Source organism: Eschrichtius robustus, chromosome 19 (assembly GCF_028021215.1).
Source record: "Eschrichtius robustus isolate mEscRob2 chromosome 19, mEscRob2.pri, whole genome shotgun sequence".
NCBI lineage: Eukaryota > Metazoa > Chordata > Mammalia > Artiodactyla > Eschrichtiidae > Eschrichtius > Eschrichtius robustus.
The window spans coordinates 610374-634505 of NC_090842.1; the positions used below are offsets into that span (position 1 = coordinate 610374).

At 56.7% G+C, this 24132-nt stretch overlaps 1 protein-coding gene across 3 annotated transcripts; it reads right to left on the reverse strand.

Moving 5' to 3' along the window:
* Positions 1–9: 9 nt before the first annotated feature.
* TCF25 (transcription factor 25) lies at positions 10–23408 on the reverse strand. Of its 3 annotated transcripts, none has more exons than XM_068528358.1 (18): positions 23134–23408; positions 14141–14305; positions 13169–13243; positions 12613–12731; positions 12085–12150; positions 9098–9180; positions 7932–8062; positions 7724–7823; positions 6966–7059; positions 5664–5756; positions 5450–5555; positions 4301–4460; positions 3144–3231; positions 2456–2614; positions 2255–2345; positions 1654–1733; positions 419–491; positions 10–308 (listed from the first exon to the last, which is right to left on the reverse strand). In XM_068528358.1, exons 1-18 carry the CDS (start codon positions 23323–23325, stop codon positions 150–152), a joined length of 2034 nt encoding a protein of 677 aa, XP_068384459.1. In that variant the 5' UTR covers positions 23326–23408; the 3' UTR covers positions 10–149. The 3 variants fall into 3 exon arrangements, with proteins under 3 accessions (XP_068384459.1, XP_068384461.1, XP_068384460.1); XM_068528360.1 differs by having other exon boundaries at positions 1615–1733; positions 2456–2674; positions 12628–12731; positions 23134–23403; XM_068528359.1 differs by having other exon boundaries at positions 1615–1733; positions 2456–2674; positions 23134–23402.
* Between the last annotated feature and the right edge of the window lie 724 nt (positions 23409–24132).

A 24132-nucleotide genomic window follows, 5' to 3' on the forward strand; every position in this document is an offset into this window, starting at 1 on the left:
CACGCCGGGCAGAGCGCAACCCGTTCACGTTTATAGAACAGCAGAGGCAGGAGGACAACACGGCAGCACTTCTAGGTCGGGGACCTGGCCGATCCGACCAGCACAGAATCAGGAACGTAACTGCACAGTGCTGGGGCCCCGCCCGTGCCTCAGTCCCACTCCCCGTCGCCCTCGGGGTGGTCCTCGCGCGGCACCTCCAGGTCGTGGAAGTGGAAGTTGGCCATCATGTCCCGCAGGGCCAGCATCAGCCTGTTCAAGCCCTGGTCAAGGTGTGGACCCCCGGCCCCTCCGTCCTCCGGCCGCTCCCCCTGCGGCAATGAGACTCGTCTGAGCCGCGCCTGCTGGGTCGTGCCCCCGCCCCGGGACCCGACACCCGGTCTCAGAGGCTGGCGGCCCCCACGTGCTGGGCTCCACGTACCTCCACGGTGTAGTTCGGCAACAAGGAGCGGAAGAAGAGGGCGATGGTGTTTCCGTGGCTGACGGGGCTGAGCCTGGAAGGGGAGTCAGGACGGTCAGAAAGCCCCTGGCGGGGCCACGAGGGCAGCCCCCACGGCGGCTGGGGAGAGAGGGGGGCGGGGGCGGCAGGGGGATGGCTCAGGCCCGAGGGGGAGGGGGTCCAGCGTGGGGCTGGCCTTCGGAACGTGGCCAGCTGAGTGGAGCGGAGAGTGGGGCCACTGCAGGCAAGCCCCACTCGCTCTTGAGAAAAGCTGTGTTTCAAAGTGTCCTTCGCTCAGAATTGAGGGGTGGAGAGAAGATTCTGGGCATGCGTCACGGCGGGGGGTTAGGGTTAGGGCACGGCGGGGGGCCCTCCTGCACTTCCCGGGCGCCTGGAGCCAGCACAGCACACAGCCATCCTCAGTGTGGCCACGCCCAGCACGTCAGCTTGGTGTTGAAGCCACAGACGCTGATCGTTAATAATTTTCATCTTAACCTGTTGAGAATTTAACTGGAGACTATATTTCCTTATGAATGGGCGCTCAACTTTTATAATTCAGCAGAGAACAAAAAGGACTTCATTCTACAAAGTATGTCCGCCTGAAGCCTGGAAACGAGAAAGTCTGTCTGTGACTCTCCCAGGTCGGTGACTCTGTGACCACAGGCTCTACATGAAGTAAAGCAATTACTTGAAGTAAAGCAATTACTTAAGGTAAAGCTTTAAAGACCGGAAGGAAAGGGGGAAAAAAAGCGTTTGTATGAGCCAATTCTGAAGGCAGCCTGCAGACTCGGGCACCGCGGTGCCCGCCCCTGCTCTCCTGGCTGGACCTCGGGGCCTTCTGCGTCCTGGCCTGACTCTGCCAGACACTCGTCCCTGGCGGGGCCTCTGCACAGGCTGAGGCTCCTGCTGGAAACCAGCAGCCTTTCACATGTCAGGCTCACCCGCTGTTTCCTCGCAGGTTCTTACTGCAGTTCTGATTTTACATTTATTCCCGGATTCTACAACTGCTTCCTACCCTATCTCCACCACTTGCTCCAGAACCTGACAGAGAAACGGCCTTAGATGGACAAATAAGTGAAAACACATGGCCTGCAACAGCTGATCCGTGACCCCAGATCACCGTATTCTCTGAGGGCTTGAGTCTGAGGCAGCAAGACCCCCCGAGCCCCAGCACTGACCTCGGAGCCGTGTGGGCAAAGGAGCAGAGCAGCAAGTACCTCTCCGGTCTGACGTAGGAGTAGATGGTGTCCAAGGGAGGCAAAGGGTCATAGCCCAGCACAGACTGCGTACTCACGTCCTTCAGAAAGGCACAGAGCAGAGGGGCGACTTTCAGCTGATTCTACTCTGGACCAGGCCCTTCTGCTGGGAGTGGGAAGAGTCTGACGGAGTGGCCCTTGCTTGCGAGGCCGTGCTCCCCGTACTGAAAACCTGGGCGAGGGGGCAGGACGGCCCTTCCTCCACCAGGACGCTCGTCCGGCCCGCTTCAGAGGCCTGGCATGAGCCCAGGGGCCGGCGTGGGCGTGGGAACCACAGGACCTCCCCTCACACATGCTGTGACCTCCCTGCAACATGTCAGGGCCTCACTCCCAGGCTCCCTGCAACATGTCAGGGCCTTACTCCCAGGCTGCCGGCTACTGGCCTCGGGGCTCCGAGCCACCAGGTCACCGCTCTGAGCCCCATAAGGTCACGGAAAGCTGCAGGCGCGGCTCTGCCTCTCAGAACGCGAGTGTCTGTGAGGGGAGGGGCCTCTGCCCGTGACCCCGAGCCGGGGGCAGAGCTGCTGGCAGGAAGAAGCCCGAGTCCAGCCTGCTCCCTTACCGGAGGTAGGGCGGCAATGGCTTCCTTGATCTCCGACAGGACCACGTGGCGGTGGATGTTTCTGGGTGCGCGCTGGTACAGCACCTTGCGCCTAGGGCCCAGGGAGACGAGGGGCAGTGGTGGAGGTGGCCGCGGCCCTGCGCCGCCCGCGAGACGGGCCTGGTCCTGAGAGCACTGCCCGCACCCCGGCCCCGGGCTCACCTGCTCTCACACGCCTCCACGGTGGGGTCCCCGGCGTCCACCGCTTGCAGAACCTCATGCACGTTCTCCTCCAGCCAGCTCATGGTGGCCGGCTCCTTCCAGAGGAAGTGGGACCTCCCGAGGTACAGGCTTACCAGCTGGCTCAGGGCGGGGGGCTGGCTGTGGGCAGTGGGGCCTGTGAGACCCCCATGGGCCCCGGCTCCACGCGCACGCCGGTGCCTGTGGGCATCCAGGGCGTGCTGAGACCTGGAGGGGCAAGAGGCTGCCCAGAGGGGGCTGCCGACAAGGGACAGGGACGCCGGGGCAGGGCACACAGGCACTTGCTCCTGATGCAGCGTCCTTACTGAGAACGAGCTCCTCAATCAGAATCTAAATACAAGGAGAACGCAAACACCTGTGCGCACAGACACCGGAGAGCCCGCCCCAGTTTCGTGACCGGGCTTGAGGTGGCTGGCTCCCAAGTCCCACGTTTTCCTTCACGTTTTACGAGAAATTTTAAAAGGCAGCAGGTGCCAACACAGGCATCTGAACCACACTCACGGCTGCAAGGACGTTACAGCCCCAGGGCCCCTGCTGTGTCCAACAGGCCAGGCTGATGCCCACGTGGCCAGGGCCCCAGAGCCCCTGCAGGGAGGACAGTCCCGCCACCCAGGCCCGCCCCCTGCCCAGGGCACCCACCAGTCTGCACCTTATCTCGGCGTCGGGTCCGAAGAAGCGGTGCGCGGCCACAGCGGCGTCGGGGCGCACGCTGCAGTACTCGAGCAGAGGCATGAGCACTGCGGGGGGAGCAGGGCCGTCACGCCCGCAAGGCCAGGGCTGAGGGGCAGGGGAGGCCGCTCTCCCACACCAGCCCAGGGGCCCCTGCCGCCACGGAGGGCTGTCCGTCCCACTGCCCTGCGGCCCCATCTGCACCCGAGGGGACCCACGCAGGAGCCCTGAGCACATGCGCTGGATGCTCTCATCACAGAGAACCCCTGCCCCAACGCTCTCCCAGGGACGGGCTCCACTCCAGCCACGCGCCTGGCGGGAGCTTCCCGATGAAGCAGGTAGACTCTGGGTCGGCGAGCAGGCCCTGCTGGCGGCCACAGCCCCCCATGCAGGGCCTTAACCTCCCGTCAGGGGCCTCATCGGGAAGGGCCAGCACGGCTCAGACCCGGCCAGGCAGCCCGTGTGGATGGAGCCCAGCTGAGATGAGCAGGAGGGGCTGGCTGAGGACGCTGTCTGCCGGGAGCCCCGAGCGGCTAGGCGTCCCCCGCCTCGGCCGCCCACAGCGAGGCTTGCCGCCAGGGAGGGAGCGCGAGGGCCCGAGCTGCACGGCCCAGCCCCTGCGGAGCTGCACGCGGTGCTGGACCCCAGCCCCACCAGGGCCTGAGAGGGCAGTGGGCTCCTCTCTCAGGTCACAAACCCTTTGAGAATGTCGCCCAGGAGAGGAGCCGTGGGCCCTTTTCCCGTCCACACACCCACAATTTTAGGGGCCCATGGAAACCAGCAGGTCATCCGAGAGGACCCAGGACAATCCTAACTCTGAGCTCCTCACCCCAGTGAGAACCGGGACTTGAGGACGAGGACAGACACCCAGTTTGCTGACTCAGCCCCTCCTGGCCCCGTTTCCTCTCACACCCAGCCCACCGCCAGAGAAAACGCGTCTACTTCAGGTGATAAGTTTTGCTTGAACTGTTAATATCTAAGGACACCCTAAAACCTCCAGGTGCTCTGAGAGCAAAGTTAGCTTTCAAACTGCAGCCCCGGCGCCTGAAGTCCCCGCTGGAAAATGCATCTTCCCGTGAGCTTGGGGCAAGCGCTGGGACCCATCCGTGCCCGCGGGGACTGCGGGGACACACCCACCTCCAGGGAACATGAAAAGCGCCTGCTGGATCAGGAGAGAGGCCTTTTCCCTCGCAGAGCTCAGCTCCTGGTTGGGGAGGTCTGCCTGCTGACTCAGCAGGAAATACGCCAGCGGCACAGAGAAGGCAAAATTGGGGAGCTGGGACAGGTTCCGATGAGCCTACAAGGAGTTTGGGCGTTTCAAGGTGGTGCAGACAAGAGAGGCAGAGCGCACGGGCGCCCGGATGTCCCTGGGCGAGCTGTCCCCCTTCTCCGTGCAGAAAAGGCAAATAAAAGGACCTGGGGGTACGTGGACAGACCCAGGCAGGGTGGGTGGGAAGAGTAGATGCCCACCTTCCCACGGCTTGGCGTCAGGCAGGGGCCGGGGTCCTCTGGGGGGTGGGGCCGCCCCACCTCCACGTCTGCTGACCGGGCCGGCTCTCGCCTCCCTCCCCATGCCTATGTGTCACGTGACAGCACGGTCTCTGGAGACTTCTGTAACCTCCCCCCCTCCCCCAGACGTCCTGGTGCAGCCCCACCGTGGGCGGCGCCCAGCAGCTGCATTTCTGTGAACTCCAGGAACCTGTGTGAACTAGACCCCGCACCGGGGAATCCTCGCCCAAGCAGGCCACATGATCCAGAGTTCAAAATAATTTACGTAGCTGTCTTTCAACTATACACCAACACGTGCGGTGAAGAAATTCAAACACAGAATAAGTAAAAGGCTGTCACCTCCTGGCCCCCGCCCGCTCCCGGCTACAGGTGTCCCCGAGACGGTGCCACCCAACAGGAGCACAGCGCCAGTCTACATCTTACAGCAGCCAAATTAAAAAGAAAACAGGTGAAATTTATGTTACTACATTATCTATAACCCAGTGTTATCTAAAACAGCACCACTAGGATACGAAATGCAGGTTATTAATGAGACAGTTGACGGCCTGCCTCCTGCCCGTCTCAGACCCCACGTGCACCAACGCGTCCAGGGGTCGAGCCACGGTGGCCTCCCCCACCTCACGGCTCCCTCTGCACGCTCGCGCTCACGTGTAAGCAGGCGGCGAGGCAGGCCCCCTGGGGTCTGCCCGGGGGCCCTCCCCTGGCGTCCCAGCCCCGCCTGAAGCCCCGGACCCTCCCCTGGCGTCCCTGCCCGGCCTGGCGTGTGCTCACACCCACCTCCCACTCCTGGAAGAGGCGGATCAAGTACTCGTAGCTCCGTGCCCTTAAGGCCAGGTGGTCGAGTAGCAGCAGCATGCACAGGGGGTCCTCGTCCGGCTCCAGGCTTCCGGAGGCAGCACGGCGAGCAGAGGGAGACAAAACCCACAGTGGGCCGGCGCGGACGTCCGCAGGCCGCGGCCCCGGTGGGGAGGGGAGCGGGCGGCAGCCCTACCTGAGGATGAGCTTGCAGTACTCCAGCGCCGTGCGTGGGCAGCCCCGCTTCTCCAGGAAGCTCATCTGCTTGTAGAGGGCCAGGTAGAAGCTCCTAGACCCAAGACAGTTCCTCGTGAATGAGAGCACGGCAGGCAGCAGAGCACGTCGCCTGGCGCCTCGTCCGGCACTGCGTCCACCCTCTGCCCACAGGCTTCGCTGGCATTTCCCGTGTGGCCTAATCAGCGCGAACGTTCACCAGGGTCCGGTCTGCAGAGAAGGTGACTCTGCTTGTTGTTTGCGGTCACGTGTGTGTGCACGGACAGAAAACCAAGCCTATTTGTTAGTGGAGATCTGCATCTTCTTGGGCATTTTTTTTAAAAACTATCATTTAAGGGAGGAGAGTTAAAATCTGCTACTGTAATTACCATCTAGATTTATTCTCAAATCTCAGCAGCTGCCTGGTGGGCTGTTGTTTTGATCAACAGCTCCCTGCCCTGTTAATGCCTGGGAACGTTAGTATTTTACAGCATCGCAAAGAACTAAGAATTTCATTGGAGAGACAAAACTCACACAACTAGAAGCAAGAGAGAAAATTCAGACCCCACACACGCTGCAGACAATCTGTGCAGTGGGGGTCACTGTGCCCTGGGGCCCACGACAGCCCCCAGGCTGGGGAACACATCCTACAAGGGACGCAACCCAGGACGGCCGGAGACAACACGGTGGGGGGGGGGGGGTGCGGGGAGGGTTGGCGGGGGCGCCCAGAGCGGAGAGCGTGCCCACGCCTGCAGGGCCCTGAAGAGCAGGCGGAGGGTGAGAGGCCAGAGGCTGAGGTCAGCAGGGAGGCCGCGGTGTCCGCTCAGGCCTGTGCTGCTGAGAGCGGGGGCTTCGGGGGAGGAGCGTCTGCAGGAAGAGGGTCCCATGGGCATGCGTGACAGGAACACGATGGGGCTGCGTTCGAGCTGCTGCCCGCAAGGCGTTCCCGAGGACCCCAAATGCGTGGGCTGCGGACCGAGTCCAAACACACAAGGAAACACGACTAGCGGTCCCATCGCAGTGAGGCGGCCGGTGAGGCTCCCTCCTAACGTGGACAAGTTTAAAGCCCAGGCCAGCCTGGTCCGTCCGCCCTCAGGCCCAGCCCTCCTGCGTTCAAGCTTTAAACACAGCGTGAAGCCCTGGGACCCCAGTGGGAGCCCTCGTGGACGGTCCCGTGGCACCTGTTCCCACTGCGCCCACCCTAGCACCCACGTCACCTGTGACGCCTACGACACTCGCGAGGAAAGACGGTGTGCACCTGTGAACGCCTGGCTGGCCGGCTCACCTGTTCTCGGGCCTGCGGTAGTCCAGCCGGCAGGTCCCACTGGTGAGGCTGAACAAGGGGTGGAAGGCACACTCCATGCTGTACAGCGCACGCTCTGCAGGCAACAGACACGGGGCGGGCGTCAGCCTCTGCGCGGCGGCTGCAAACCCGTCCTCTGTGGCTCCTGAGGAAAGCTCCAGAAGGGAGGTGGCCACGAGACTAGAAGTTGGAAAGTGACGGGCGAGGACGTGCCCACGGGGATCACGTCAACCACAGAGGTGTGACCTGGCCACGCCCGCTCCGGCCGGAGGAACCACACGCCTCTCATGAAGCCCACGCACCCCCAGGGGCTGACTCCCAGGAGCCGAGGGTGGAAACAGGCCACGAAATGTGGACCATCCATCATCACAAAAGGAATGACGTCCTGACACATGGCCCACATAGGTGAACACTGAGGACATCACGGTAAATGACAGAAGCCAGATGGAGACGTGTGTCGTGATTCCATTTACAGGGAAGTCCGGAGACAGAGGGCAGACCGGCGGTTGCCAGGGGCTAGGGGAGGCGGGTTTCTTTCACACATGGTGGAAGTGACCCAGAATCAACAAGGATGAGGCTGTACAAGTCTGCATCTACTAAAAACCAAGGAACTGTATGCTTTAAAGGGGTGAATTTCACAGTAGATGAATTTTATCTCAATAAAGCGCCCACTTAAAGAACGTCCTGGCAAAGCCACCACGTCCCCAGCAACTGAGGTGGGGCTGCCCGCCAGGCCTTACCCACGAGGTCCCGCGCCATCTCCTGGTCCTCCTGGAAGCGGCAGGCGTCGCTGAGCTGCAGGAGCGAGTCCACGTGGTAGGGGCTGGTCTGCAGCAGGACCTGCGAGGCGGGAGGACGCTGATGGGACGAGGCCCAGGAAGGCCGCGGGCCCACCTCCGGCACCTCGCGCGCCCCGCGCCTCCGAGACCCCCCAGGGCGCCCGCGCACCACGATGTTGTTGGGCTCCAGGGACTCCACGGCGGCCAGGAACTTGTGCTGCGTCTGCTGGTACTCCTCGCTGTGCTCAAAGGCGAAGGTGGAGCGGCCTTTCCTAGACTCCAGCAGCCGCATCGACAGACCTGGGGGAGTAGGGGGTGCCGGCGTCAGGATGCCCAGGGCTGACTGCCCGCAGCTCGGGCCACACCAGCGACACCCGCCTCTACACCTTGCCTGTGAAGACGTTCCTCCCCCCAGGAGCGTGGACGGAGCACCGACATCCCAGGACAACAGGGAGGGGACACGCACAGCCCGCCTCCCCCACCCCGTCTGGTCAGCCCCAGACACTGTCTGCTTAGAGCCGTGATCCAGGCGGGCGTGGGACATGGCGCAGGGGCCACTGCCAGGCCTCCAAGGCGACAGGGACTGCTAAGCCACGACGTCCTCTCTCTGCTCCTTGCGCTGACTCTGGGTGGACGGGGTCCAGGGTCTTCTCGTGAGCCTGACAACTTCATTCCCCTTCGTTACCTTCAGGAGACTAGTCAGGGTCCCGGGACGCCCCTGGCGACACCCTCCTAACGGCCCCATTGAGGTCAGCCCTACAGGACCCCGTGGCAATGAGCCCCTCTCTCTGCCTGTGCCCAGGGGCCGCTGCTGGGAACATGGGAGTGAAGGAAAAGGGGGACGAGATGCCCACTAGGACCATGGCTTCCCATGTCCTCACTGAGCACAGGGGGTCTCGCAGGGCATGCCAGGCCCCAGGGCCCCATGATCCTTGATGCCACACAGCCAAGCCCCCCCCACCCCGGCAGGGCATTATTACCCTGCACCCAAACCTTTCTGCACTGCTGCTATTTTTCTTTAAATTACTAAATTAAATTACTGATTTAAATTATTAAATTAATGTTCATTTTCTTTAAATTATTAATTATTAAATTACTCTCCAGTTTGCAACAAAATATAAAGTGAACTTGACTGCTTCCCATGGCGTAGGATCCACAGCACAAAGGAAGAAGGTGGAGAAACACTGATTAGCACACGGTTAAGAAAACACACGGCAGGTGGGGGTCTGTGCCCAGACAGGGGGCTCCCCCAGCCCCTCCCAGGGCCCTCGGCTGCACACACGCACACTGGCTCTGCACACGCAGAGGCGTGTCCCTGCGGCCCAGCACCCTCACCTGGTTTGGTGTACCGGGGCCAGGCGCTCTTAGGGGTGGTCAGCCACGTACACTTGGGGTACACGCGCTGTCTCTGCCGCGGCCTGCGAAGAACAGACAGGGTACGGCTTTACCTCCGCTGCCGGACCTTTGCGGGCAAGGGCAGGACAAGGACAGAACACAAACCGCCTTGACAACGGCCGTCACCCTGCCGGACGAGACGGCAGACTGTGATCCGAGCAACCAAACCACCACGGAAGAGGGAGGAGAAACAGGAAACCTGTAGTGCAGCAAAACGTTAGGAAAGGTAGAAAAGAAACAGAAGGTGAGAACCTAACGTGAAGACGACAAGGCGAGAGCAAGCCGGCAGTGACCCGCGGACACAAATGAGCTGCCTTCCCCTGGACGACGCGGCTGCGCAGGGCAGAGGGCCCTTCTCATCTGCCCTCTCGGGAGACCCCGCCCCGCCAAGCAACAGAGATGGGACATCGGCAGCAAACACCCACACACTTCTGGAAGAAAGCCAGCCAGACACAGGAGCACGGGTGGGCAGCGGGGTCGGCCCAGCTCCCTCCCCCAGGCCCAGTGCCGCGGCTCTCTCAGCCGGGGTCTCTGCTGCAGGCGCTCGCCCCTCCCCACAGCCGTGGTCACACCGAGGGCTTTCTGCTCTGTCACTGATGCTTTATTTCTTGAGCTGAGTAGTGGCCAAGTGGACCCATGTATATCACTCTGGATACATTTTTGATAATATGAACTATTTCATTAAGAAAAAAATTGAGTAAAAATCTGGATTGTGTTAGGAATGGGATGAAATAAAAGTAAGAAACTGCAGGAGAAAAAACAACTCTTCAAGAAAACCATGGTCAAAATCTGAAGGAAACTAAAATGTGGAATGATTCTGGGTAATTGGTAATTGTGAAAAAAAGGAGAATTCACTGGATGCTCAGAACTGTCCCGTCTATGGAATCCCAGGGGATGGTCCAGCCCTGCAGTGAGCCGTCCATGCAGAAGAGGCTGCCACTGGGAGGTGGGGCGCCAACGGGGGAGCAGACACCAGCAGCAGAGGAGGCCCAGACGGGAGGACCCGGGAGAGAGCAGCGCACACGGCACCTGGAGATCCCGAGGGGACCGGACACGAGTGGGGCGAGGGGACGAGGAGGGACCACGGCTGCGCACGGGAGCCCACGCACAGGACTTCATTGTTTACAGAAGGAAACGTAATAAATGACAACTACAGTAACACTGTGAAAAACAATAAATGCAGTTACGATTAACTAACTGCTAGTAGTAAGTATAATTTGCACAGAAATAAGACCAGGCAAACATGTACAGACAGACCAGGCAGATGCAAAGGAAGCGAGGGCGGGTTGGGGTGGAAGGTCCAGCCCAGGGCAATCCAGGTAAAAAAGGTGAACATTTTGAGTTAAAATGTTTTTCATTAATATTCCAAAAAAGAAGACAAAGTCAGAGACCCTTATGTCCTGAATAACTTAACACCAAAAATAAAAGCAAATTATAAAGCAAATGCAATGAGAAATACAAGGAAAGTGTGAGCGAATGACATGAAAAAAATCCTCAACCTCATTCATAATCAAACAAATAAAAGTCAGGGACTTCCCTGGCGGTCCAGTGGTTAAGACACTGCACTTCCACCGCAGGGGGCACGGGTTCAACCCCTGGCTGGGGAACCAAGATCCCTCATGCCACACGGCACGGCCAAAACAAAACAAAAAACAAAGTCAAAAACATGGAGACTGGGCTTCCCTGGTGGCGCAGTGGTTGAGAATCCGCCTGCCGATGCAGGGGACACGGGTTCGAGCCCTGGTCTGGGAAGATCCCACGTGCTGTGGAGCAACTAGGCCCGTGAGCCACAACTACTGAGCCTGCGCGTCTGGAGCCTCTGCTCCGCAATAAGAGAGGCCGCGATAATGAGAGGTCCGCGCACCGCGATGAAGAGTGGCCCCCATTCGCCGCAACTAGAGAAAGCCCTCGCACAGAAACGAAGACCCAACACAGCCATAAATAAATAAATAAACAAAACAAAAAAAACCATGGAGACTACACAACATTGTAAAATAACTATACCCCAATTAAAAAAAGACCAAAAAACCAAACACATGGAGACTATTTTTCCTCTTCACATCATGACAGACTTTAAAGCCTCCTACACCTGCCATGGATCCGAGGAGGAAGCAGCACGCAGACGGGGGGCGTAGGGGTTCAACTCTCGGGGGGCAGCGGGTGACACCCCTCCTGGGCATCCCCACGCCAAGTGCCAGCAGGCGCTGCCGCCAAATGCACCCCGACACCTGTGCCCTGGGCGCCTGCTCCCCCCATGCTGCTGGTGCAGTAGCGCAGGGTAAATGGTGCTCAGGACCCAGCCGTGCAAACCAGGGATGTGAGAGATAGCAGAACCCTACAGCCTCAGGAAGCAAGACATGTGCACGGGGCCCAGGATGTGCAGCAAACAGCCTTGAAGGGTTATCTGTGGGGGGCAAGGGTGACGGCTCGGAACTGCTTGAATAAGCAGCTCTTTTTCATAAGCAGCATTTATAAGCCTCTGCCGAGGGAAAGCTCCCACAGTCAGGGCTGCGCCCTGCAAGGGAGCGGCCCAGGCAGAAGAGCCCCCTTCCCACAGGACGTCCGGGATCCCCACGCTCTGGGCGCTCCCGCGGCGCTGACCGCAGGGCCCCAGCCACCAGAACTCACGTCCACGAAGGTCAAACTCATCTCAGACCCCAAACCCCACATCGGCACTGCTCTCGACCGAAAAGCAAAAATGAGTCTGGCTAAGATTTCAAGGCCAGAAGCTCAAACTTCAGAATCTTTGTAAAACTAGGACCCGCGGGGGAGAGCAGGCAGTGAGTGATGGAGCCCAACACCCACAGACAAGGCCACGCGACTTCTCCTCGACTCCCCTTCGGGTCCCGTGGGCTTCCTTTTTCACTGTGGCTGAAACACCCTCCCTTCCCTTCCCTCAGCTGAGCACACAGCAGTGTTGGTCTTACCTCTGCTCCCCCAGGACGGCTCGGGCACCAAAATACCTTTTCAGTTCCGTGTCTGGATTCAAGTGTCTAGAGAATTGAAAATTTTACAGAGAAAAATGAAATTGAGTGTGTTAACAACGATCCTGAGAATGTTAGAAAGTCACAAAAGGACCCAGCAGGGAGAACGGCTCTCCAGCAGGCCTGATTTCTCTGCAACCACACGGCCCGTGGCCGAGACCGGCCACCACTCGCCAGGCCGAGTCAGAGCAGCGTGAGCCCGGGCATGAGATCGAGGGGTCTTCACTGCCTTAGGAAGGAAGGTGGCTGATTTTTAATGCTGGCAACAGTCTGCGGTTGGGACAGGGCTTCATTAAGCACCTAAAGGAACAGGGGATGGATAATTCACCCCTGAACGGCAGCTTTAATGCAGCCCAAGAAAGAACGTTCCCAGACACGCAGAGCTAGAGAAAGGTCCTGGGAGGTCAGGGCTGCCCCGTCCCCTCCCCGCTGTCCCCACAGATGAGCTCTCCTCACTCGGCGAGGCCACACCTGTGCTCCACGTACAGGACGTGCTTCTTGGCACTCAGTGGGGGCGGGCCTGGGTGGCTGCAGCCGCTGGCATCCTCAATCCTCTCCAGGATGCGGTCGATGTCCTCCAGCCCGTTCTCCTGCAAGTCCCCAAATGACATGTTCACCACCACACTGACCTGCTGACTTTATAAGTAACCATCAATAGCAAGATTTACTCTTACAAAGAACAAGTATTATATTGTGTTTCCCTCCTGAAAGACAGTACAATCTGAACACCCTGTACTGCACGTACATTTAGAAAAAAGGAGAGATGCTTCGTAAGAGGAACAGTCAGAATCACAGACCAGGAAGGGACTCTGCCATCGGAAGAGCACCGTTTCGGATGTTTGCTAGAAAATGGAAAGCACGGAGAGGAGGGCTCTAACCCTCAAGGATCGAAGTGAACAAATTTGGTAATTTCCCCTGACCTCTAAATTAGTCAGATAAAACATCAAGAAAAAAACGAAATGTTTTCAACACCACCTCAAGAAACATTCAGAAAAGAACAGAGAGGAAATCCACCAGCCACACATACCGAGCTTTCTCCTGTAGCGTTTTTCTTATTTTTCTGTTTCCTTTTCTTCTTGCGGAGTCTGCCACTTGTATTAGACTAACAAAAGAAGCTCATTTCGGTCAATGGAAACAGACAATGACATCTTAAATCCAAGAACTAGAGCAGCCAGCTGCACGGGGACACAGCAGCAGGCCCACCGCCCGGCCGTCCACCTTCTGAATGTCCTATGAACGCACCCACTTCTCTACAGCAACTGACACCTCCCACTGGTCTCCCTGACTCTGGTCTGGCCCCCACCTTTCTGAGGTCTCCCTGACCACTCACGGGGTCTGGACCCTCCGCCCACCTGCCCTCTGCTCTCACCCGTCACCGTGTCAACCACTCCCTGCCACACTCAGCCGGCCTGGAGCCCAGGACTCCGCACCCCAGGCCGCCACGCCTGCAGTCCCCCACCTCAAGACCTCTCGTGCCTTTCCCCGGCCACCACCTTCCATCAGTGTGAAGGTCCTCGAGGAAGCCCCCCGGCACCCCAAGACCAGTCAAGTGCCCAGCTGCACCAGAGGTCCCTGGAGGGCACAGACTGGCTCGCCGTGAGCACTTGCTGGGTGAGTGACGAGGGGCCTCCTATAGGGACCCCCTTCCTCACCGTGCTGCTCAGCTGCCACTGCCACACCCAACCAACCCTAAGCTGGCCTACGTGTCTCTTCCAGTGCATCCACCAAGGGCCCCGGTCCACCCGGCCCGAGCTGCAGACACACAGTCACGAAGAACACGCCCCACCTGGGCAGAAGGGCACTCTCCCAAAACAGGGGGCAGGCCTCGTGCCAGGGAGACGTGTCTGGGGACCCAGACTGTGGCCCCTCGCCAGCCGCCACCAGTCTTGAGGACTCCAAGCCAATCTGATCAGGGCTCCCAAGGAAGTCTGGGGGCAGCCGGGCAATTCACAAAATGGCCCTCAGAGAACGCCAGCGGGGCGTGTAGGGGGAGCTGCACCTGCTCTGGGGGCACCGCCGCGTCCGCCACGTCGCCGTCCTTCCTGGACTCTGAGCGTCCACTCTGGGCCCTCCTTTTGTCCCCCGATGCTGCAGCATCGATGAGCAGACAGTCGGTCCTGTCCCCGTTCACCCCGGGCGCCTCCTCGAGGTCCTCGATGTTTATCTGGAAACACAGATGGGGGAGCAAGGGCGTTACGGGGGCATCCTAGGCACCAATTAAAAGGTGACTCTGAGATGCACGCGTGTTGCGGGGAGAGGGGGGCGGGCACCTTCCGGGTCGCTGAGGTTGTAGAGGGAGGACCACAGATGTCTGCTAGCCCAGCGGCCACGGCGCTCCCCTCTCAGCAGTGCGGGGCCAGGGCCACTTCAGTCATGGTCCCAGAGAACGCTGGGGCGCTGTGTGGCTACGGGATCTGTCCTCAGGGGTGACGTGATGAGGAATCCTACACGGGACAACTTCTCCCCCTACCGAGCACCACCCCAGAGTAAACACACACGCTAATGCCTCACTGTTCCCTCCTCCCACCTGGACTCCGGCCAGCTGTTCTACACCAGCAGACAGGACCAGCGCCTGGGGGAAGACAAGGCCCAGGAGATAGATACTCAATAATAAGAACGGTAACGCATCCGTCAGGGGAGCCTTAGACAGCGGTGAACAGGGACGAACCACGCTCGTGTGCACACGCAGACCTCAGGAACACGATGCTGAAAGGAAGGTCCCAGGAGACTCACACCCTCGCTCTGGAGGAGACGGGGCAGGGACAAGTCACGGGACAAGCTCTGGCCCTTCTGCTAGTAAATGAATCAGCAAACAAAAGAGGCGACACGCAGCACCAACACCACGCTTCACGAGACACATCAGAGGGACGCGACCTGGCTCACCGAGGTCCAAAAATAAATGCAAAAACGTACATAAAAGATTCAGAACATCCGAAAAATATAAAGCTAAAAAAATAAAAATAAAATCCACTCTAACCCCCAGAACCCTGCGATGATTTCAGAACAAAACTGGGGCGAAGTTCTCAGCGACTGGCCACTGCCTGTCCCCGCGGGGCCCGGGGCTCTGACGGAAGTCTCAAGGGAAGGGACGCACGCGCGTCTGTGCTCCCTGGTTTCGCATCTTCACCAGCGGAGGTCCCCACGCGGCCAGGGTGAAGCTCAGGGCTGTGTGACACCTGCCTAGCAAATTCACAGACCTTTTTCTGTAACGACAGGACCACGCACACCGCGGCGGGCACAGCACCGTGAGGCCAGGCCCCGCCGTGGACCTCGGTGCGAAGGGAGGAACTGCAGTGAGGGCCCCGCGGACGGTGCCTCTCCACAGCAGGGGTCCCGGAGGAACAGCCCCACGCTTTGTCCAGCACTCAGCGCTGGTGACGCCTCCCAGGGAAGCCCGGGACTGCTTTACTTTTATTAAGTCATGCTCACATCCTTAAAAAAAAAATTCTCATTTTTGAGCCCCCTGTGGAAGCTTGAGGTGTTTCCAGAAATTCCAGTTTATGAGAAGCTCCATGCCAAGGTCAACTTCAACAGAAAGAAAAACTCTTGACTCTTGCACACAGGACCCTGAGGAGCTTTGGAAAGAGCTCTGCGAAGGAGCACGACTCACGGCTCCCCACACGGGCCGGCGCCGGCCCGAGACCTCCGCCCAGCATCCTGACATCAATCTGACTTGCCATCCAGGAGCTGCCATGGTCATCAGTTTCGAGGTCCCAAACGGGTCCCTATTTCCAGAGGGTCTTGTCTGCTGCCTGTGTGCTCTCTGGAATCCTCAGGACAAGGCACCATGAACACTTCAGTGAGGACGGGGGAGGGGCTGGATCTCTGCTGGGGGGTAGGAAGCTTTTTCTTTAAAAAAAAAAAAAGAAAAAACCTGGGTACAATTTACATCTCTTGAAATGAACGTACAGGACAAGTTTTGGCAGAGCTGTGTAACCTACACTCTTATCAGGAGACAAAACCCTCCTGTTACCCCAGAAACACAGGCCTCGCTCCACCCCCAGCTGACCCTCCTGTTACCCCAGAAACACAGGCCTCGCTCCACCCCCAGCTGACCCTCCTGTTACCCCAGAAACACAGGCCTCGTTCCACCCCCAGCTGACCCTCCTGCCGATGCTGGCGAACCCTAGGGTCTTCAGCACTGTGGCTTTGCCTGTCCCAGGACGCCGTGCCCGCCCGGCCAGTGTCTTCTGGAGTGTACGGCTTCTGAGGTTCGTCCTGTTCTTGTATTAGCAGTTAGCTCCTGGTTCCTGGCGACTAGTATTCCTTTGCATGGATACACCACATTAGTTTATCCATTGGGAGTCTTTTGTTTCCTGTTTGGGGCTACTGTGGATTAAGCTGCTGTGAACATTTGTGAAGTCTTCTGGGTAAGTGTCCAGAAGTGGTTGTTGGGGTGCGAGGCGTCAGGTTTATGCTGAATTGCCAGGCCTGTTTCCAGCGGTCGGACAATTTCATCCCCCGCCTCAAGGCTGCCAGCCCCACATGCTCTCATTTTGGCCATTCTGATGGGTGCACAGGGGTATCGTATTACAATTTTAATTCACATTTACCTGTAGCCTAATAGTGTTGAGTACTTCCCCACTCCTTTGGGAAGTGTCTGTTCACTAAAATTGGGCTGACGTGTTACTGAGGGGCCACACCCTCTGGGGCGAGGCCTCTGTCATGGCTCTTGTGAGCTCCTTCTCGGTTTGCGGCAGGCCTATTCATTTTCCTGACTACATCTTTTGATGAGCAGAAAAGTTTTAAATTTTGATGAAGTCCATTGTATCAACCCTTTCTTATAATTAGTTAGTGCTTCCTAGACCCAGTCCAGGAACATCAAAGCTATCCTCCTACGACTTCTATTAAAAGTGTGATAGTTTTAGCGTGTGGAGCTGTGACTGTGCGTGTGGAGGAGCGGGTATGGCTGAAGTTCATCTCTCCCCACACCACCAGCCAGTTATTCTAACACCATGTCTTACAGGGATACTGACTTGCTCTGGAAAAAAACAGTGGACTGTGTGTGAATTCACTTCTGAAGTTTTGTTTCTGCTGTGCTTGCCTGTGTATCTGCATTTATGCCAGCAGCACACTGTGTCTGCCTTATACTTTTGGTGGCTGCTCCGGGGTTTGCCGAGAGTATCCTTCATGAGATATTCTATCATGTCACAGAAAACACGAGACCACCCAACGGCCCAGCCCACTCTGCCCTTCCTCCCACTACTAGTCAGGCCACGTATTTTACTTTCACATGTTATAAACCCAACAATACACTATTACTTTTGCTTTACACAGCAAATTATCTTAAAAAGAAATTTTAAAACTAGAAAAGATTATGCATCTATCCCAATATTCACCATTTCCAGCACTCCTTCACATACATCCACATTCCCATCTGGTATTATTTACCTTCAAAATGAAGTTTCCTTTAACATTTCTCTTAGTGTAAGCCTTTCGACAATGAATTTTCTCAGCTTTTGGGTTTATGAAAACATCTTTTATTTCACATTCATTTTTGAGAAGCATTTCACTGGATATACTATGCCAGGTCCACTTCTCTTTCGGCACTTTAGAGATGGTGACCCACTGTCTGCAGGCCTGCTCTGATCTAACGGTAAGTCAGTGATTGCTTCCCTGTAGATAATGTGTCTCTAACCTCCAGCTTCGTTTATGACTTTTCTTCACCATGGGTTTACAGCAGTTATGATTCAAACTGCTGCTAAATCATATCCTGCTTAGGGTTTGTTGAACTTCTTGGATCTATGGGGTTTTCTTTTGTGTCAAATTTGGGACTTTTTCTGCCACTATTTCATCAGTTATTTTTTCTGCCCAACTTCCTGCCTCTGTTCCGCTCCCACAATTACAGACATTAGACTCCTTGATATTGTCCTACAAAGGACTGAGGTTATTTTTCCCCTTTCTGGACAGTCTGGATAGTGTCTTTGCCTTAACTTCAAGATCACTCACCTTTTCTTCTCAAGTATCTATAATCTGCAATTCAGACCATCAAGCTAGTTATGCATTTCAGATAATATATATTTTTCACATCTGGAATTTGCTCTTTTATAGTTTATACTTCCCTAGTGAGATTCCCTATATTTTCCCTCATTACATTCATGCTTTCCTTTAAATCCTTGAATATATTTATATCTTGTCTTAGGTCTGCGTATGATTTTACCGGGCTTGTTTCTCCTGAATGCTTTGTCTCCTGGTTATGAATCACATTTTCCTGCTTCTTCATGTGTCTGGTAATTTTTTAGTGTGTGCTAGCTGTCATGATGCTACACTGCTGAGTGACTAGATTTTGTCCTTTTACTTAATAAAGTGTTGACGTTTGTTCAGGCAGGCAGTTAATTTACTCGCAGATTAGCACAATACCTCCAAACTTTATTTTCAAGCTATCTTAAGACAGGCATAGAGTACTCTTCACTGGAGGGAGACGTTAGCCCTACTGCTATGGAAGGGCCTTTCTGAAGCCTCCACTGGTCACCAGGCTTCTCGGTTAGGCCTCTGTGTTCTGGTCGGTCAGAGCTGAATGTTTTCCCAACCCTGGGAGCTCGAGTGGTGGTGAGTGTCTCGTGTTGCCCTTCCCCCATTGGCTGTTCTATGCCCAACACAGCTTAGTATCGAGCCCAAGACTCCGAGCAGGTTTCCGGAACTCCTCCTCTCCAGCACCTTCCCCCTTAACTCCAGCCACTTCTACAGATCCCAAATCTGATCTGTCCCCTGGCTCAGCATGAGCACCACGATCTGCTGGGACAGCCTCCCTGTGCCCGGGTTTGATCCCTGGTCGGGGAACTAAGATCCCGCAAGTTGCATGGTGCAGCCGAAAAAGACAAAACAAAGCAAAAAACGCCTTTCGTTTTAGGGCCCCTAAGAGTGCTAACTGGAAAAAAAAAGTTATTTTTCCTATTAAAAGAGGGAAAACATTAAAACTTGACATTACTGAGGAAGTTCTTCTCCAGCATGCAGTCAGGGATGACAAAGCCTCATCTTTCTACCATCTTTCAGTAGGTGGAAACTGGCATGGATGAGGCCACCTCTGCTAAAGGTTTTCTCACAGACTTGAGGACAAAAGAAGTGATGTGACATGACACTAACCTGAAGAATCTTAGAAAATTATTGTAATCCACGACCAAATGTGCCATTGAGCAGTGAAAAAATCTACAGGGGTTCCAATACCACCTGTTACCAAATGCGTTTGTGAATGCGAATCCAGGGTCTGGCTCCTGCTGCCAGCAGAACTGGGCATCAAACATGAAGATGACCAATGTCCGCGAGTCGACGGTCACTGAACAACGTCCAGTTCTTATTCCAGTCAAACAAGAGCAACCTCATCAATGACGCTTACTTTGGAACAAGTTTCCTTTTATTTAATTACACAACTTCGATTTCTTCCAATCTAGATTTCTTTCAGAGACTGGCCACTATATTGTACATGAAAACAGAGAGACATACACACGTAATTCTTCAGAAAAAAATAATCTTCCTCGCTAAAACTTTTCAATGATATAGAATAAATCCTGATAGTTTTTAAAAGCTTGTGGTTTTTTATCAGATTGTCAAAGTGGTCCCTGACCCCAAAACACTAATAAATTCTATTTTACAACACCATTTTTAACAGTTGCACAGTACGTTATGCTGCAAAACTCAAACTATACCCTTAAAACAGGTGCATTTATTACATATAAATTACATTTCAATAAAACCGATTTTCAAAAACCACTCTGAATGAGGTAGAAAAGGCGATTTCTAATCTAAGGCCAAGGAAACTCACCCAAGAGCTAGCAAAGAGGACAGTCCCAGCCATTAAGTCACAGAAAGGTGTCTTCCCACTCCCCAGGGGGAGAGGGGGGTACCAGCCCCTAGAAACGTCTCTAAACCACTTAGGGTCACATGTTTCTACTGAAGTTCTTGGCTGTCAACATGATTTAACATCAACATTTGCTGAGTACTGCGCGCCCGGCATGGGCTAAGGGCTGTACACATTAGTTCACTGACTCTTTGTGACAACCCCATGAGGTAAGTAACATCATCCCCAGGAAACAGGGGAGCCGACGCGTATGTTAGGAACCCTGCCCAAGTTCTCACAGGTAAGAAGAGGCGGAGCCGGGATGCAAAGCCCGTGTGCAGACGCTCACACTCTGTCCTCAGAGGAAACACTGACTCATGCCGCGACCTCTCCGCACACCTAAGAGAACAGACACTGTTCCGGGGGTGGGGATGGGCAAGGGAACAACAAAGTCTCTGTTCTCACACGGCTGATACTCTCCGGCAGTGGGGGCCAAGCAGCATGAGATAAAAAGAACACGTGGGTAACTTGTACGGTTTGTTCTGTGATAACTTCCAGGGAAAAAGGGGAAAGATCAGAAGAATGGGGGGAGGGGGGGAGGGGCTGTAACTTTCAATCGGTGGGAAGGGTAAGCAAGACTCAGAAGGCGACATCTGAGTGAAGCCTGAGCGGGGGAAGTGACACAGGAATATGGGGTGTTCCGGGTAGAGGGGACGGCGGGGAGACCTGTGTTCCAGGCCTGTGGCTGGAGCAGAGCGGGCGAGATCAGGGGGAGATGAGGCGGGCGATCCGGTCCCTGGCGGGCTGTGAGAAAGGGCTGAGAGCAGATGTGGGCCTAACAGGATCCTTGTGGCTGCTGCACCAGGCTGCAGAGGCCAAGAGGACGAGCGGGACCGGGTCAGAAGTATCCAGGCAGAGGCGACGGCCACACCACAGGTGCTACACCTGCAGCCGCCCAGGACTTCACCAGGGTTTGCATGCGGTGTGTGAGAGAAAAAGGTCAGGGGTGTATTCCAGGCTGATGGCCTTGGCAGCAGAAGAGTGGAGCTGCCCTCAACAGACAGGGAAGGCTGGAGGAGGCAGAGAGGGCAGTTAAAGTCTGGACACACTGAGCCTGAGACGTCTGCGAGACACCTAAAGGAGACGATGTGAAGATGGCGTCTGAATCCAGAGACTACGACGGAGGTCTGTGCAACATCAGGGTCCTGCCGGAGAGCCGAGGAGGACACGCACAGCACAGCACTCGGCAGGGGCAGCTGCTGGGTCCCTCTGACCTGACCGATACCACAGGGAGTCCACAGAAGCACCTTTTCCCTCTATTCACACACAGAAGCACCTGCCTTTTTTTTTTCATCTATCCCCACACCCCGGCCCACTGTCCATCTACCCTCCTTTCTTCTTCAGAAGGAACGCTAACTTTGCTTCAGAGACAAACACCAGGGCATGGTTCAGAATACAATTTTAGGGACTTCCTCAGTGGCGCAGTGGTTAAGAACCCGCATGCCAATGCAGGGGACACAGGTTCGAGCCCTGGTCCGGTAAGATCCCACATGCCACAGAGCAACTAAGCCCGTGCACCACAACTACTGAGCTTGTGTGCCACAACTACTGAAGCCCGCGCGCCTAGAGCCCGTGCTCCGCAACAAGAGAAGCCACCACAATGAGAAGCCCATGCACTGCAATGAAGAGTAGCCCCCACTCGCTGCAACTAGAGAAGGCCCGCGCACAGCAACAAAGACCCAACGCAGCCAAAAATAAATACATAAATAATTAAAAAAAAAAAGAGTCCAGAGCCTGGATTTCACTGTGGGTGTCACTTACTACCTTATTTGTACAATGGGGACAACATGACCTTCCCAGACCGTAAGACACACGACATCACAGCAGGGCCTGGAACGTGTGAACGTTTTCCAAATGAGTTACTGTTGTTTAAGACTGAAAAAAAAAGAAGACTAAACCTGGAGGATGTCAGAAAAAGGAGAAAGTACACTTGACAGACGGTCAGGGAAAACAGCCGACTTCAACACAAACTCATTTCAGCCTGTTAACAAGTGGGATGGAAAGAAGCCTCGAGGATTTTGAGAGAAGTCAAAAAATGACTGGAAAACCTAGGGATAAATGATGTGATGGGAGCACTGGGGAAAAACCGGCCATGTGTGGAGAACCGTGGAAGCTGGGTGGGGGCCCGTGAAGGTTACTTGTACTGCTCTATTTTTGCATGTGTTTGAAATTTTCCATAATAAAAAATTAAAAACAAAGAAATGGCAAGAAACAAGGGAGCGAGGAGGCTCAGAAGAGGTAGGTGGCGGGAGAGTCTGGAGAATTTGAAGACGGACTTGGTCCCGCCTCCAGCAGAAACTACAGGGTGAGGCTGCCTCTTACGTTGGAGAAACGTGGACAATCTCTAAACCAAACTCCCAGACTGGCAGCCCACACTCCCCAGTCTTAGGATGGGCCCCTAACCTGCCAACTTCCTTTGAAGTTGGGAGCGGTTGCCAGACTAAAAACCCTTACAGACGACAGCTGGGCAGCTGGTGTCTCCACGATCTTCACACCTACTGGTACTCCTCCAATCACTCGGCAACCGCGGTCGCGCCCTAGTGTGCGCCGGGCACATGGTGCTAGGGACACACGGTGAGCAAGCAGACACGGTACCTGCCGCACAGGTCGGTCAAGGGAGCGAGAACGAGCACGTGCAGAATTACAGACTGAGGCCAGCGCTACAGAGACGGGGGGGGGGGGGGGGGGCGGGGGGGGGGCGGGGGGGCGGGGGTGGAGGGGTGGCGTTATTTTTCTGTGCCAGACACCTGCTATGGGGACGCAGCGACGGGCAGAGAGGCACCGAGTCCTGGGTTGTGAGGACCAACCGAGATCGTTTGCGAAGGCCCTGCTACAGCACCGCGAGGGAGACACTTAAGCCTGAAATCAGGGTTGGCGCCCCCAGACCCTGGGAGCGAAGCCTCGCCCACCGCGCTGCGGCCCCGCCCACCCGCTGCAGCCAGGACCCCCCCTTACCCCGCCCCCGGACTATGGCCCCGCCCCTCACCGCAGCCCAAAGCCAACGTAGCCCCGCCCCCGGCCTCAGGCCACCGCCCACTCCTTTCGCCCCGCCCCCCACTGCAGCCCAGACCCCCGTAGCCCCGCCCCGTGACGTCACGGACCCTCCTCGCTTGCCGCCCCCACCCCGGGCCCCCACCCCAGGCAGCCCCACGCCTCACCAACTCGAACCGGTTGTTGACACGGACGCCCTCCTCCCCTGCGCCCCGGGGGCGCCGGCCACCTGGCCCCCGCTTTGGGCCTTCTTCTTCCACATCATCATCATCGTGGAGGACAAACTGCAGGGCGCCAGGCCCGAGGGGCTCCTGGCCGCGCTGTTCCCCCCTCAGCCTCCGGAGGGCCCGGCGCGACATAGGACCCAACAGCCGCTGACGTCTAGAGACGGGCAGAAGGAAGAGCGGAAAAGAGAGCAGACGGCGCGCCTGCGCACTTAAGGCGCGGTGGCGCGAGTCTGGCGTGTCGCGTCTGCGCGCTGCGGCCTTCCGGAACTTCCTCTCTGTCTGCGGTGGCATCAAAGAAGGCGCAGGCACTTCCGGGCGAGTTCTCGCGAGATTTGGGCGCTTCCGCGGGCGGGTGTCTCTGGGTCTCCTGGAGGCGCGGCAGCGAGAGACGTTTGGAGGGCGCGGGGCTCCGAGCCTCCAGTAGCGAGTGCGGGCCGGCGGGGCGGGGGCGGGGCCGGGCGGCAGCTGGGGGCGGGTCGCGGGGGGGGGTGGTGCGCCCAGTCGCGGCAGGCCGCCTCCAGGGCTGACGGCGAGACAGTTCTGTCCTCATTAAAAGTAGGCGCGTCCAAGCCGAGGAGCTTCCCAAAGCTGCGGATCTGGACCCCTCTCCCAGGGCAGGCTGAAACCGACCCTTAGGGTACGCCCTGGGCGTTTGCTTTTTGTCGTCATTAGTGCGTCCCAGGTGATTTTCCTGTACATCTAGGTGTGGGAATCCGTGGTCTAAAGTGGAGGCTCGCCACCCTTACCGTGTGTCATCATCTCCTGGAGGGATTTTTACAGTGAAGGTCGAGGACTCATCCCTAGAAATTCCAATGTGGGGTTTGGCATTGACATTTTTAAAAAGCTCTTCAGGGGATTAGAGTGTACAGGCAGATTGAGAACCCCTGCACTGCAGAGGTCCAAACGCTAGGGCAGGATGGTCTGGTGTGGGGAAGGGGC